Source organism: Zonotrichia leucophrys, chromosome 5 (assembly GCF_028769735.1).
Source record: "Zonotrichia leucophrys gambelii isolate GWCS_2022_RI chromosome 5, RI_Zleu_2.0, whole genome shotgun sequence".
Taxonomy (NCBI): Eukaryota; Metazoa; Chordata; class Aves; order Passeriformes; family Passerellidae; genus Zonotrichia; species Zonotrichia leucophrys.
The window spans coordinates 6,019,575-6,035,806 of NC_088175.1; the positions used below are offsets into that span (position 1 = coordinate 6,019,575).

General features: G+C 45.9%; 1 protein-coding gene across 1 annotated transcript; it reads left to right on the forward strand.

Moving 5' to 3' along the window:
* Nucleotides 1-8,505: 8,505 nt before the first annotated feature.
* On the forward strand, nucleotides 8,506-15,757 carry HSP90AA1 (heat shock protein 90 alpha family class A member 1). The gene is made up of 11 exons (XM_064713393.1): nucleotides 8,506-8,709; nucleotides 10,428-10,586; nucleotides 10,680-11,046; nucleotides 11,509-11,642; nucleotides 12,099-12,407; nucleotides 12,940-13,105; nucleotides 13,354-13,544; nucleotides 13,661-13,808; nucleotides 14,141-14,409; nucleotides 14,529-14,862; nucleotides 15,010-15,757. The coding sequence occupies exons 2-11, from the start codon at nucleotides 10,428-10,430 to the stop codon at nucleotides 15,117-15,119; spliced, it is 2,187 nt and encodes a 728-aa protein (XP_064569463.1). The 5' UTR covers nucleotides 8,506-8,709; the 3' UTR covers nucleotides 15,120-15,757.
* The last annotated feature ends 475 nt before the right edge of the window (nucleotides 15,758-16,232 follow it).

Genomic DNA, 16,232 nt, shown 5'->3' on the forward strand with positions numbered 1-16,232 from the left:
TCCCTCTAATTCACTATGCCTGGTTCCTGTAGCCACAGATAAATTTGTAATGATTAATCAAGCACTTACACAGCTCTTGACAAAATTTCTCAAAGTACCTACTCACAGTCAGCTTTAATCAGAATATCTTACTGCTACTATTCTTTTTATTTTCCAGCGTTCTTTTGTGGAGAGGAAGCTGGGATTCACAGTTCTCCTGTTTTTTCACAAGAAATAAATCTTTTGATCTGTCTGACACAGCAAGAAAATAACATTAAACTGTGCCTAAGCAGAGTGTTCATCACAGACAGCTATTAAGCCTTAATCTGTGATTATCTGAAAGCACTCCATAATTTTGGTATCTTGTTTTTTATCCCATCAATATCTTGGTAATAAAATGGAAGTACTTTCTGGAATATGAAAAAAGGGTCTATCTAGAATATATGGACAAATTTAATTAATTTCTTGCCCTTTTTTTTTTAAATGAGTATAGAGTGTCAAATTAAGGAGCATATCCTGTTTGAAATACTAGAACAAAATCAACCTCATTCACATCTATTTTAAATGCTCACAATCTCCTGTCCTGAAAAATGTGGATCCTGAGCTTGTAGATTTTAAAAATTTCTATGACCTCAAAAACCTTTATTGAAACATGTTTCATGATGAAATTTGAAACCTCTAGGTGTGTAGCAGACTCACAGTATAGCACACAGCATATACTGAATTCTGAATAGCTGACTTCAAATATTTTTTCACAGATATTGCAGCACAGCACAATTAAAAAGGTGATAATAATAAAAATTTTTCCAAGTTTTCCTTGACCTTCAGAAGGAAAAAAGACAGCAAGTTTGTACACAGCTCTCTGGACTGTGGGGTGTTCTGCCTGGACACCTCTTTGGCCTTGGCCAAGGCCTCTTTACGTCTTTTTCACAGAATTCCTTTCATACTGGTCACATCCAAGGTAACTTGGCTGTGTGACACCAGAGCTACTTTTGAGCTGTAATTCACACTCAATAAATATCTAAAAATCTGCCATGCAAATTCTTTCTAGACTCAGGTTTATCAAATTAGCACAAATTTAAGCAGATGTTCGGCAAGATTCTTCAATTCTTTCAATTTCTGTGCCCTCTTTAAAGTAGAGTGATTGAGGTTATTGCATATTCAGTATCCTCAATAAAAATGTGTAATTGATTTCTTTTTTAATCTAGCTCACCCTGATTCCAGCTATCACTGCTTAGTAAACCTACTTTCTCAGCTCTTTACACAACTAAAATTCCATTCACAACTAAATCTGAAAGTGTGACCTCTGTATCAGATTGCTCTCTCTTTCCCTGATTTCTAAGGTAAAGCTATCTATGAAGGATTTTTTCTCTTTGTTTCTAGGAAATGTGCTTATAAAGAAGTAGATGCTTTGGAAGTGTTCCTGAACTATGAAGGCCTTTCCAACAATTTTTCTTCTTCCTTTTGCTGAAGTCAGCAGAGCAATTTGATCTCAAAGATATCTTCTTTATAGAAAATCTACCTAATGCCAAAATACATGATCGTTCTTATCTGCTTAAAACCCAGGACTAGAACTTGCCTTTTGTGCCTCCATTTAAAATGAATTGAAAATTTATTTCCTATTATCAACTTTTCTTTCGTGTCATAATCACCTAACTCAACTTTGAAAAGTTGCCTGTTGTCAGTAATTTGCAAAATCAATACCATTGCATCAAGAATGTAAGTGAATACAGAACATCCTTTGTGACATAATTACCAATAGTATCCAACATTTAGAAGGTGGCTTGAAGGAGAGTTTTGTCTCCAAACCTACCAGGCACACAAAATAAGTAAATAATAATAAAATATGCAGCAGTGCCCAGCTGTCATAGGTACTAAACCCCCAACCTTACTGTTATACTGAATTCAACTCCTACAACATGAGTATGTACAGGGGAAAGAGTGTCAGGTTTATTTCCAGGCTCACTGATACTGGGGCTCTATTAAGTTATTTTTTTAACCATGTAACTTTACTATCACTGTTGTTTTTAATGTCTTCATGGGAAGTCTAGGGTTTTGTTTGTCTAGGGACTTTTTAGTCAAACCTTCTGCTGTCTGGAAGGGCTTTTTCTCCAAGCTTCTTGTCCTTCTGAATTAGGATCCCTTGAAACTTCTGGCTATGAATAGAACAAAGCTCTTAACTATGGATAATAAAAGTTACAGCTGCCATCATACCTCTTGTTCTCCCTCCAAAGTTAACAGTTTTATGTAACTGTTCCTGATTTAAGGGAGCTCTGATGGGCATGACATTCTCCTGTGACTCTCCAAGCCATGTAACTGTGTCCTGGTTTTTTGGTCCCATCCTACATGGAGATCACACACATTTCCACAAAAGGCACCACAGTCATGTTAAAATGCTCATAAAACAAAGAGCAGAACCAGAGAAGAACTTTTAACCTGGTGGAAGACAAAGTGTCTTGTATAGCTCAGTTGGCATAGGTATGATGCTTGATTTGTACATATAACTTCAGCTAAGAAGTACAAAATTATGCATTTACTCTGGGAAAGTATAAAACATTATATAAGATCTAAAACTATAAAGAAAATAACTTTTGTTCTAGTCATAAGGGAATATTAAGATAAAGAAAAATTTAAAATATCAAATTTGAGTTTTTATACGGTTAACCTATTAATTTTGTAACAAACACCACAAAAAGTAATTTATGATAAGCCTGAACAATTATTCTGGGACCTTATTAATGTCCCATGAATCCAGGCCTTTCCATGCTCATTCTCTCAGCTTTCCTATGCAGCTGAGCTTTACATATCTAAAGAAACATATTATATATGTTATATTATGTATATATAATATAAATTATAATTGGCATTTGTTAGTAGTGGAATTGTTGACTTTAGCTACAACAAATATATTCTTGTTCAACAGTAAGCCCTTTTAGAATTCCTTCTGAGAGAAATTACTGACAGTTTTCACACTCCCTGACACATACTTCAAGATGCACAAACTTTTAGGAAAAAAGAACGTGTACACACAGCCCATGGTCCATGCAATTATTGCTGCCACCTGCAGTTCTTCAGTACAATTACATTGTATGAGATCGATTTTGTTCTTTGCCTCTTAAGTAGCTTTTTCACCAGAAAAATATTTCTTCTAAGTGACTATTGATCCTGTTTCTAGAATGACTCACCTTTTTTTGTGACCTACAGATCTTATGATCACTTTAGCTTCCAGCAAGCAATGAGAAAGCACAAAAGAACACAGCCTGGGAAGCAGTTTTAAGAAAACATGAAGCTTTGCTCAGACAGATACCCATTCCCAGCTTTACATTTCATTATGATAACACAGATTTTACATGTATAATTCCATGTCTTAAAGCAAACTAGACATATATTACCACATCTTTATACTTACATCATTCTTCTGAAATCTACTGTTAAGCAGTTTCAGTTAGTGCTGTTTTGTTTTCCTCCAGTAAACCCTGAAGCACTGATATAACATGGCAAAACTGTTTCAGAACTCAAACAAAATTAATTTTAAAGCAATGCTATAAAAGCATTAAGGCTACAACACCAAACACTCAGAAGTCAAGTTAAATGCTGGAATTGAAATTCTTTGTGCAAACATTTTTTAATTTCTCTGTGGCTTATAAAAACCAAAAAAAATTCCAGCAACAGAGAAAAAGCCTTTGATTGAATTAAGAATAAACCCAGTTTTTCCTGTGTGCTATTTCAACACCTTGAACATTAAATACCTTCCTTTCAGCTTTTGCTTTGTTCTTTTTAAATAACTTTCACATAGCAAGGAGTTCTATGAAATTGTGTAATTAAAGATCCTATTAAAGAGGATGCAAATGTATACAGAGACCAAGTGTGGGACTAATCCTCAGGAAACCAGGAAATGCACAGGGGAGACTTTCTGGTAAGGAGTGTCCTGTTGGTGAGCTGGGTCAGCTGTCCCAGCTGTGTCCCCACAGCTCCTTGTGCCCCCCAGGCTCCTTGCTGGGGCTCAGTGTGAGGAGCAGAAAAGGCCTTGATGATGTCCAAACACTGCTCAGCAATAACAAAAACATCTCTGGGTTATCAACGCTGTTTGCAGCACAAATTCAAAATATAACTCCATGCTGGCTGCTGTGAAGAAAATTACCTCCACCCGATGAAAACCAGCACAATCTCTTGGTTGAAAAATTGATCTCGCTCAGAATTTCCTCCAAAATTAACTCTGACACAAACCAAGTTAGGAACCTTTTTTTTTTCCAAGCCTAAAAGTGAAGCAATAAAAAACTGGGACCAGTTAAAATAGAGTAACCATAGGAACAAAATGTCTATATTTGCTAGCCCTCACTGCATAACAGAATAAAAAGACTACAGGTTATTCACAAGTCATGAAGAAAATATGTGTTTTACACAGTCACAGAGGAACTGGGATTAAGCAGAGCTGGGAAAACTTCGATGGTTTGGTATGAGATTACATTCTCCCAGTGCACTTGTCAAACAACTTTGACAAAAGCAATCAGCCTGCTTTTGAAAGCTGAATAACACAACCACAAAAGAGAAAACAGAATGATGTGACTGGAGATTAGACAGTATAAAGGCATGTGATCCTGCAGACATATGCAAAACCTTCCATGAGTTTTCACATGCTTGAAATGACATATATCCCTAAGTCTGAATCACTGGGCCCACATTAATTGAGAGATTAGAAAGGAAAATACTTTCTTAAATCTTGAATATTATTATAAAAGTAGCACCCTTAAAATTCTAGGCACCTCAAAAGGAGAGCACACAAGCAAATTTAGCAGGATATTGCTGGATAAAATGCTTGGACATATTGCAATACCTCAGCCATTTTCTGAAGTACAGAAGTTACTTTGGTGCAAGTACATATTAGAAAGCATTTCCCTCCCTGGAATCTGAATGTAAGAGGGTTTCAGCCTAAAAGGCACATCCTATAGTATTTACACTATACCATGACTGTTTTTAATCTAAGAAAACCATGAAAGTTACATCATTATGCCTGAGTGTAACTGCCACACTTTATCAGGGCAGTGGTAAAGAGCCACAAGGCTGCTTTATGGAAGCAGACAAGCAAAGCAGCTGTCAGATCACTGCAATCACAGTCACTGTGCAAAGAAAGGAACCTGTCGTACTCAAGAAAGCATTTTGGTGCACAGGCTCTTGGTACAGGCACATGTGTCTGAGAGAAAGGAAGAGAAATGCATTGAGAAGCACCCCAAAATCCAGCTTGAAGGCACTACAGAAAACAAACAGCCGAAGTAAGCACCAAGAAGGTGAACCAGACATAAACGCAGAACTTTCAAGCCTGAGCACTGGCTAAAAGCCAACTTTCTCAGTGGCTTAGAATGGTGAGCAAATAACCTCACCCTTACAGTCTGATTTCTCCTGTGGGCTGAGCAGCAGCTCATTTACACACCCTTTTCTGTTTTTGACACCATGATTAATTTTTCCACCTAATTAACTAACCTGCAGGATCCTGTATTTTGGCCAACTGCTTGGGTCAGAGCTGGAGCACCACGATTGAGAAGGGCAGAGTCCTCTAAGACATTGCACCAATGCATGTACTGATCCAGATATTGCAGAAACTGCAGCAATACAAGCTGTAATTTTAATTTCTTGGTGTTCCTGCATGTTTTACATGTGTACTTAATGCATCTTCTTGTCAGAATACTGAAAACTCTCTGAAAACACAAAGCTACAAAAAAATGAAGCCAGTGCACCCCAATCCAACCAGATTTGCTTGTCTGGGTTAAAACTGCAGGATAACCCATACAAAGGACATGAAGTTCAGCATGAGGATTTTTGATTAAATGTGTTAATGGATCTAAGTCTTGGAATATTAATTCATGCTAGCCAGTCTATTTTAGACACTCAACTTGGAGAAGGGCAGGTTAGGCAACTTAAACTTCAATTCCCCAAAGTCAGACAGATGTTGAACTAGATAGAAGTCTGGGCCACATCTAAGAGCCAAAAGAAAATGGAAAGAAGTTGCACCTGAGATAAATTTTTGCAACAGAAATAACATTCTTTTTATTCCTCAAATATATAGCCATTCTTTAGAGCAAGGAGATATGTCTAAATTCATGCTTACATCAGTGCATAATTTTAACATGTAGTTTCTCTGGGTATTTATATCCTCGAAAGTGGATCAGCTCCAAGAAGAAAGTTTTAGAAGTCTGGTCTGGAACACATGGGATGCAGATCATTCTCCTGAGATGTGGAAGATCTGCATTTAACTCCCTGCTCCCAATCAGGTCATTCAGGATATAAAAATACCCGCCCTGCTAAATGCTGCAATCACAGAGCTGCTTGGTATAATGAGATGTGTACATATCAAAGCCTTTATGCAGCATATGTAAATGTATGTATAAAGGTGTCTCTTGTGTGCCCTTTGAACATCACCCGAGATTTCCCAGATGAACTGGCAAAGGCCATGCTCAGGCTGAGAATCCCAGCGGGTTTCAGGCTCTGGGCTGTTACAAACCCAGCAGCACTGGCCAACGCCTCATGTCTACTATTAGCACTTAAATCCTTAAGTAACTGCATAGCTATGTAGGTCTGCTGAGCTGCTTGGCTTCGGTCCCACGGCTCTTTTTACCCTGTGCAAATGCACAGACTGAGAGGCAGAATTCTGTTAACCCGCAGACTTATACCTGCTGCGTGAGAATCGGTGTTGTTTTCCCTGAGCAGGCGAAACGCGTTACCACAGCATCCCTAAGCTGTGATTCACCCGGCTACGCCCGGCAGCGCGGCCGGATCCTGCCCGGCCAGCAGGGCAGGGGGAGCAGGGCAGGGGCAGCGGTGCCGCCCTCCCGCAGCCCCTGGTCCCAGCCGAGGGGACGGCGGCAGCTGCACAGCGCACACACACAGAGCTGCACAGCCCGCACCTCCACCTGCACACACACAGAGCTGCATAGTGCACACCTCCACCTGCACAGAGCTGCACAGCCCGTACCTCCACCTGCACACACACAGAGCTGCACAGCCCGTACCTCCACCTGCACACACACAGAGCGGCACAGCCCGTACCTCCACCTGCACACACACAGAGCCACACAGAGCTGCACAGCCCGCACCTCCACCTGCACACACACAGAGCTGCATAGTGCACACCTCCACCTGCACAGAGCTGCACAGCCCACACCTCCACCTGCACACACACAGAGCTGCACAGCGCACACACACAGAGCTGCACAGCCCGCACCTCCACCTGCACACACACAGAGCCACAGAACAGCACAGCCCGCACCTCCACCTGCATACACACAGAGCTGCATAGTGCACACCTCCACCTGCACACAGAGCTGCACAGCCCGCACCTCCACCTGCACACACACAGAGCTGCACAGCGCACACCTCCACCTGCACAGAGCAGCACAGCCCGCACCTCCACCTGCATACACACAGAGCTGCACAGCCTGTACCTCCACCTGCACACACACAGAGCTGCACAGCCTGTAACTCCACCTGCACACACACAGAGCCACAGAACAGCACAGCGCACACCTCCACCTGCACACACACAGAGCTGCACAGCGCACACCTTCCTGCACCCCCGCACTCCTGCACAGCCACGCACCTTAAACCCTTAAGTAACTTAAATCCTTGATCTCGCACAACTGCACCTGCATACCTGAGCAGCCGCACACCTTCACTTCCGCACCGCCGCACACCTGCACAGCCGCACTCCGTCCGGCACAGTCCCGCACCTGCACCCCGCACTCTCCCACCCTCACACACCTGAGCACTCTCACACACCCGCACCCTCACGCTCCCACCCTCAGACACCTGCATCCCGCACATCTGAGCATCCCGCATTCCCGCACCCTCACACAGCTGCACCCTCACTCTCCAACCCTTACACACCTGAGCACCCTCACGCTCCTGTACCCTCGCTCTTCCACCCTCACACACCTGCACCCCTCACACACCCCGCACTCCCTCACTCTCCCACGTTTACACAGCTGCACCCCGCACACCTGAGCACCCCCGCGCCCCCGCACAGCCTCACGCCGGTGCACCGGCCGCGCAGCGGAGACAGGGGTTCAGCACGGGGATACAGAGGGTGACAGCCGCCACGCACCCCAGCCCTGGGCCGTTCCTGGCAGGGGTGAGGGGGCACCCCGAGTTTTCCAGGCCCTTCCCTGCCGCTCCGCGGGGGCGGGGGGAGAATGGAGGAGGATGAGGGGGGAGAGACCCGGACCCCGGCCCCAGCCCCGCCCCCTTCTAGGACGTTCGGAGCGGGGCTCGGCAGCGAGTGACGTCATACAGCACTCGCGCAACGGCTCTGGGCCCCGCCCCTTCGGCGCCGCCCCGCGCGGCTCCCGCGCACGCGCCCGCCTCCTTCCTGCTTCCCCCTCCCCCCGGAGTCCCGGCCAGGCCAATCGGTGGGGGCGCAGCGGGGCGGGGCGCGGGGAGCGCGCGCGCTCGCGCCCATTCAGCCGCCGGCCCCGCGGCGCCTGTCGCGGACGGCTGCGATTGGCTGCGAGCGGCACGGCCCCGCCCCTCGGGCGGCTTGTTCCGCCCGCGCCTCGCGGCCCCCTCCCCGCGCCCCCCCGCGCCGGCTGTGAAGGTTCCCGATGGTTCTGGAAGGAGGCGGGTCCCGCCGTATATAAATCGGGCGGGCTGTGGGGAGCGCGCACTAGAGAGGCTACAGCGGAGCGAGTGGGCTGTGTCACAGCGTCAGTGCGGAGAGCAGCGCCCCGTCCCCCTGCCAAGGTGAGCGGTGGGGGCAGCAGCTGGCACTCGCCGACGGTGGATCGGCGCAGGGAGCGTTTTCCGTCCGAACCCCGGGGCCCGGTGGTTGGGGCGCGGGGCTCGTGTGCGGAGTTGCGTGGGTGGTGGGGGTGGGGTGTGCTGTAGGAGCCGCGTGGCGCTGATCGTGCTTTCCTCTGTGCTTCTGTAGATCCTGGGAAAGGTGATTGGGGCTTACACTCTGGGTAGAGGTGAAAAAAAGACTGGGCTTGACGGTTTTTAATCTAGCTTACTAATTTTGCATTCTTGTAAGAATGGCGGTGGAGGTGGGGAAAGCGAGCCGCTCCTTGGGGGGGTGCCGGTGTGGCAGCGGAGCGGCGGGCGCAGAGGGCGGTCAGGGAAGGCTGTTCGTGTCCTGGGCTGCGGCTGCAGCGCCCCCTCCGCCTCGCAGCGTGCGCGGGAGGGCTGTGGGAGGCTGACCCGAGGACGCCTCGGTGCGGAGGTACCGGGTGGCCGGAGAGATCCGCTCTCAATGAATGGGCCCCCGGCTATGAGAGCGCAAGATGGAGGAGCGGGGGGGTGGGGAAGCGCCGGACCGGGAAAGCGGCGGGGGCGAGGGGGGGGGAAGGAGGGGGAAAACCGGGTCGGGAGCAAGAGAAAAGGAGTGGCGGAGATGGGGGAAGAAATAGGTGGCATAAGGAGGAAGGATGGGGTATTACGGGGAGAAGGAGTGGGGGTTAGAGGAAAGGAGCAGAGTGCCAGGAGGGAAGGGAGCGGCGGGGGGGAGGAGAGAGTGGGGGCGGCAGGAAGGAAGGAGCGGGAGAAAAGCGGGGGATGGAGGAGGGAAAGAAAAGGGGGGATGGGGAGAAAGCGGCGTGAGGGGACAGGCGGGCAGGGGATGGGGCCAGGAGCGGGTTCGGGGGCTGCTCCGCTCCGCAGCGCTCTGGGGGGGGGTGGGGAATGCGCGGGCGGGAGGCGGGGGCAGCCAGGGAAGGCTCTGGCAGTTTCTAGAAGGTCTCGCGGTGCCGGCGGGCGCCGCCAGGGGGCGCTGCGGCGCCGCTCCGCCCGCGGGCTCGGGGCGCGGTCCCGCGCGGGCGGGGGGAGCCGGGGCCGCTCGCGGCGGGGCCGGGCCCGCGCTCGGTGCGCTCCGCTCGGCGCCATCGCAGCGGGGCTGGGCCGGGACACTGCTCGGCCGGGTGACGGTCTGGCTCCCGAACGGGGGTAAACGGGCAGCTGTAGCCGGTGAAGGACGAGTTTTCATTAATGCAAATATTTGTCCAGAGAAGCGAGTCCGGCTGGGTAGTGTTGGTATCTAAGTCAGAGGTGGGGATAGCTGTCTATGCAGAGTAGTCAAGGGATGCGGCTAAGAGAGAATTAATCCAAGTAAAGATTTTAGGTACTTGTGTGAAACGGGAAAATAAAGGTCGTATATCAACCCGTAAATTAAGGGAGGAGAGCGGAGCAGTCGTGTCTTACCTTAGGTGCTACAGAGTAAAATGAGTGTAATGCAAGTCTGTTGTAGAAGTCTTGTAATCTATTTTCCGCATTCTTTAAAACCTCTGAATAGTTACTCTCTGTAAATAAGGTCTGGGAAGGGCTTCTTTGTGTGTGTGTGTTACTCTGGTGCTGAAACCACGTGGTTATAAAATTTAATCTCAGAACGCTATTGTCGCTGCCTGTAAGAGGCTATGTTAGGTAAGCTGTTCTGGATGGAATTTCAACTCCTCCCTCTCGTTTCACAGATGCCGGAAGCTGTGCAAACTCAGGACCAACCAATGGAGGAGGAGGTGGAGACCTTTGCCTTTCAGGCTGAGATTGCTCAGTTGATGTCTCTGATCATCAACACTTTCTACTCCAACAAGGAAATCTTCCTCCGTGAGCTGATCTCCAACTCCTCAGATGTAAGTACCAAAAGTAGTCTGGTTAATTCTGACAATTACTGAAGTTTTTTGGGAGCTGTCAGGGAATGATAAAGCATGTCTCTTGTCTTACAGGCTTTGGATAAGATCAGGTATGAAAGCTTGACTGACCCAAGCAAGCTGGATTCTGGGAAAGAGCTGAAAATTAACCTGATTCCAAACAAGCATGATCGCACTCTAACCATTGTGGATACTGGCATTGGCATGACCAAAGCTGACCTGGTCAACAACCTTGGTACCATTGCCAAGTCTGGCACCAAGGCTTTCATGGAAGCCCTGCAGGCAGGTGCTGATATCTCCATGATTGGCCAGTTTGGTGTTGGCTTCTACTCCGCCTACCTGGTTGCTGAGAAGGTGACAGTGATCACCAAGCACAACGATGATGAGCAGTATGCTTGGGAGTCCTCAGCTGGAGGGTCCTTCACTGTCAGACTGGATAATGGTGAGTGTTCAGGGTTCCTGCTCGGTGACATCTCTTAAAGATGTTTGGCAACAGTGCATTGCCAAACTGACTTGAAAAAGACACAAAATAAAAGAAATTACTACAAAAAGTGTGTCACATCAAGCATAGGTCCAGGTCATATCTTGTAATTTCAGTTGGCACGATTTCATACGTATGGAATGCCCGGGTGATTGGTGCATTAAGCTTTCAAAGTTTACACATGGAAAAGCATTTGTTGGAAAACAACTTTGTATGCAGAGTCTTCAAAGACTGTGAACTGAGTAGTAGGCCTTTTCTGAAGCTTCTTTGAAGTATATGTAGTAAACTTGAGAAAGCATATATACACAGAAGCTTCATTTTGCTAAGGTGAAAAAATGGTTGATTGAGCAGTGTGCGTTTTGAAGAGTTAATAATTGAATGTGCTCTGCTACAGCAAGGTAAAATATGTAAATTCTGTTCTAGGTGAACCTCTGGGCCGTGGAACCAAAGTCATCCTGCATCTCAAAGAAGATCAGACTGAGTACCTGGAGGAGCGGCGCATCAAGGAGATCGTGAAGAAGCACTCCCAGTTCATTGGCTACCCCATTACACTCTTTGTACGTACCCTGCTTGAAATGCTAAATAAGTATTATCAGTTTCACAAATGGGAGTTAAGAAGGAGCAGTCAATCTTTCTTTGATTAGTTTCAGTTCTTTCAGATATTACACTGAGGAAGCTCTGGGGAAATGTAGTTACTTAAAATCGTATTTCACAGGACTATGTTAAAAAAAACAATGTTTTCCAATCCATAGTACTCTTTCCAAACAGTTAATCTAGATGGATTGTTAGGAGCCATTCAGTGTAATGAAACTGAGCAGTAGGAATTTGGCTCATAGCATATGGAAACACCCACTTGTCAGCACCCAGAATGAGAGTCCTTGGAGTGTGGGAGGGAGAACTTTGACACCATGTTCTTGAAGTCTGCTGGTTTTGTGAGGCTGCAAGGGGTACTTAGAACTGTTAATTACTGAATTTACAGCTTCTGCAATTCAAGTACTGATACTGTTTTGTAGGTGGAGAAGGAGCGTGATAAGGAGGTCAGTGATGATGAGGCTGAGGAAAAGGAAGAGGAAAAAGAAGATAAGGAGGAAAAGACAGAGGACAAACCAGAGATTGAGGATGTTGGTTCTGATGAAGAAGAAGAGAAGAAGGATGGAGATAAGAAGAAGAAGAAGAAGATCAAGGAGAAGTACATTGATCAGGAAGAGCTCAACAAGACCAAGCCCATTTGGACCAGGAATCCAGATGACATAACCAATGAGGAATATGGAGAATTCTACAAGAGTCTGACTAATGACTGGGAAGACCACCTGGCTGTCAAAGTAAGTTTTTCTCTTGAGACACTACTATGGTTGCTGTATCTGTAGATACATAAACACACAGCACTGAAGCTGTATGTTTTACATACACTTTAACACACTGCTAAAACCAATCCATTGTGCACTGGTGTTCATAGTCTGAATTAAACCTGCAGTCAGGAGTAGAGGTGCTTTCTCAGCTAACAGTTTAGCCAACCTGTCTAATTGAACTTAAGACTAGCTTACATATAAATACAAAAAATGTTTGTAATTTGTCATTGAAAAGGTTTTGTGCCTTTTGTTTGATGCTAAGTGTCATAAGAACACATTTGCTTTCTAAATTTCAGTATGCTGTGTAAGGAGCTAAATGTTCTGAATTGGTCATAATTGAGTGTTTCTGTCTGAGGACAGGCTGTTCCTCACCAGTGTCTCAGCTGCTCTGTAATCTGATCCTCCAGTGTGTTGCAGTTTGTGTTCTGCATTTGAAGAGCTCTTAAGTGGTTACCACAGTGGAACCAGGCAAACTGACTAAAATTATCATCTTGTTCTCTCACAGCACTTTTCTGTGGAAGGGCAGCTGGAATTCAGGGCTCTCCTGTTTGTCCCACGGCGTGCACCCTTCGATCTGTTTGAAAACAGGAAGAAGAAGAACAACATCAAACTGTATGTGCGCAGAGTTTTCATCATGGACAACTGTGAGGAGCTCATCCCTGAATACCTGAGTGAGTATAATTCTGGGAAAAGTGTTCCCTGAGAAGTTAGAAGAACTGCTTAGCTATTCTGTGGTTTGCTTTTGGAAGGGGGAAATTTTCAGTTCTGAACAGCTGTTGAGCAGTTAAAAGTACTGCTTAATTAATATTTACTGGAATTCTATGGAAACAAATTGATGCTTTCTAATGGGCAGAGGCACATGCATGTAGAGTGACTGGTAATATTTGTTTGAGACTAACAAAGGTAATTGTGTTTGCAGATTTCATGAGAGGTGTGGTAGACTCTGAGGATTTGCCTCTGAATATTTCCCGTGAAATGCTGCAGCAAAGCAAAATCCTGAAAGTGATCCGGAAGAACTTGGTGAAGAAGTGCTTGGAGCTTTTCACTGAGCTGGCTGAAGACAAGGAGAACTACAAGAAGTTCTATGAGCAGTTCTCCAAGAACATCAAGGTTTGTAGTCTTTCTGCTGAGCACTGCTGATGTTTGCAGTTGCAGATTGGTGACTCTGGCAGGTCAGTATTTACCTGAAGGAATCACTAAGTGATTTTTATTCTTGCTTTTTGTAGCTTGGCATCCACGAGGACTCGCAGAACCGCAAGAAGCTCTCAGAGTTGCTGAGGTACTACACATCTGCCTCTGGTGATGAGATGGTTTCCCTGAAGGATTACTGCACTCGGATGAAGGAGAACCAGAAACACGTCTACTACATTACTGGTGAGTTGGGACCTGAAATGGTCAGGCCAGCGTTGTGTGTAGGTTTATCTTCTGGGGGCTTTATAAATGATGTTACAGGGTCCCCAGTTGCCTTGCTTGGCAGGAGTGGCCTGTAAAAAATATATTTCAGGAAATAAAATTTTGCTTCAAAATCAGTTAAGAGTATTGAATGCTGGAGTGTCAATTTAAACAGCTTGAGTGTGTTTTGGGCTGTTGGTGCCTTTTTCTCCTGTGCTTGGGCCATGAAGCACCACAGCTGTTGCACAGGCTCTGCAGAAACTGAACTAGCTGCTGTTAGTGCTGGGGTTCATCTGTGGTGTTGTTTGTTGCAGGTGAAACAAAGGATCAGGTGGCCAACTCTGCTTTTGTGGAGCGTCTCCGCAAACATGGGCTGGAGGTGATCTACATGATCGAGCCCATCGATGAGTACTGTGTGCAGCAGCTGAAGGAATTTGAAGGCAAGACCCTGGTTTCTGTAACAAAAGAGGGTCTGGAGCTTCCAGAAGATGAGGAGGAGAAAAAGAAACAGGAGGAGAAGAAAGCAAAGTTTGAAAATCTTTGCAAGATAATGAAAGATATTCTTGAAAAGAAAGTAGAAAAGGTAAAAGTAGTACTTGGTTTTACATGTGTGGTAAAGTCATTCTAAAATGAATAGGGTAAATCAGTTGTACTTGTTGAAATGCTTAAATTGCAAACCTGTGCTTTGCATTCCCCCTGCAGGTTGTTGTGTCCAATCGTTTAGTTACTTCTCCATGCTGCATTGTAACAAGCACGTATGGCTGGACTGCCAACATGGAGAGGATCATGAAAGCCCAGGCGTTAAGGGACAACTCCACAATGGGATACATGGCAGCAAAGAAACACCTGGAGATTAATCCTGACCATTCCATCATTGAAACACTGAGGCAGAAAGCAGAGGCTGATAAGAATGACAAGTCTGTGAAGGATCTTGTCATCTTGCTGTATGAGACAGCGCTGCTGTCCTCTGGCTTCAGCCTAGAAGACCCTCAGACACATGCCAACCGCATCTATAGAATGATCAAACTTGGCCTGGGTGAGTTATCCAGTCTGTCCTGGCTCCTGAGCGCTCAGGGTGCATTGTCTTGGTCCTCCTTGGTGGTGTGGAAGGTGAACCCTCAGGTGGGAGATGAAAGGTTTGGGCTGTGCTGTGAGCATTAATGGGTGTGTGTTTCCTGCACAGGCATCGATGAGGATGACACTGCTGCAGAGGAAGCCAGTCCAGCTGTCACTGAGGAGATGCCTCCTCTTGAAGGAGATGACGACACATCACGCATGGAGGAGGTGGATTAAACGAGTTTACAGGAACTCATGAATGTTTCCTTGGCTAATATGAATAAGTTATATTTTGTATATTATGAATGTTACCTGCCAAAAAAAAATCTTTGACACTTTGTCTGCATTCCCTCTTTATATTTATTTTCGAAGATGTTATACCTTTATTTTTGTTACATTGCTTTTTCAGCTGATGTGAGATAAAAATGCCATTGAGGGAATATTTTCTTTAACACTGTACAACCCTAAACAGGCAAGTAAGAAGTAGTTATTTTTGTCTGTATTAGCTGGTTGCAGGTGGCAGGGTTTTTGACTTATTCTTAATTGCCAGAAATGTGGAAAGAAGTAATGAAGATGGGAAGACATCAGGGTGTTCAAGTTTGTTTAGTGTTACACAGTTCTTCAGTTCTTAAGTGTTTAACATATATGGTACCTAGTAACTAGGTATCTAGGAGAGCTGAATCTCTTGGGGAAGCTTTAATCCTTCTGCTCCTAACAAGGTCTTGATGTTTAAAGTTGTTTTTTATACTGTTCAAGGATTCTGGATTGCACTCTACCATAGAATAGAATCCACTGTAAATCTCTATTGTGACTTATGCAACTCTGCATGTACAGTTCAAACCTAGAACTGTAAGAATAAAAGTGTTAAGAATTGAGCTGTGTCTCTGACTTGTCTGTTCACACTGAAACAAAACTGCCCTGCCCGTGCCCACATCAGTTGCTGTTGTGGATCCTGAGCTGCAGCTGCTGCCCTCAGTGTGTAATGAATGGGGTGTGATTGGTGATCCCACTGCAACTCCAGTGCCACGCCAGAGCAGGCGGGGTCTCTGGGAAAGTGATGTGCTCCAAGTTGGGGTATAGTTCATGGGATGGGTCAGCAATTGTTCTGAAGTCTGGGTGAATGGAGCTGCACCCCTGTTCTGTGGTGCTGCTGGGAGGTGATCAAGAACTTCAACCTGAGAAGTTGCCAGTACCATCACAGAGCTTGCCAGGGAATGGGGTGGTTGTGCTGCATTCTGTATTCCTTGGCATTTGTCGTGGAGTAGCAAAGAGAAATTCTTTGCAAGCAGCTCCATTCAGCAGTTGGCCTTGGTGCCTCTTGGGTGCCCTTTTGCTGACTTGGGGCAGGTT

What these genes read in the sequence shown, in the direction of transcription:
- HSP90AA1 (XM_064713393.1), top strand. Translation starts at nt 10,428, where the DNA reads ATGCCGGAAGCTGTGCAAACTCAGGACCAACCAATGGAGGAGGAGGTG. An exon ending in CACTGTCAGACTGGATAATG is followed by an intron (nt 11,047 to 11,508) that starts GTGAGTGTTCAG and finishes ATTCTGTTCTAG; the next exon opens with GTGAACCTCTGGGCCGTGGA. An exon ending in AGTTCTCCAAGAACATCAAG is followed by an intron (nt 13,545 to 13,660) that starts GTTTGTAGTCTT and finishes TGCTTTTTGTAG; the next exon opens with CTTGGCATCCACGAGGACTC.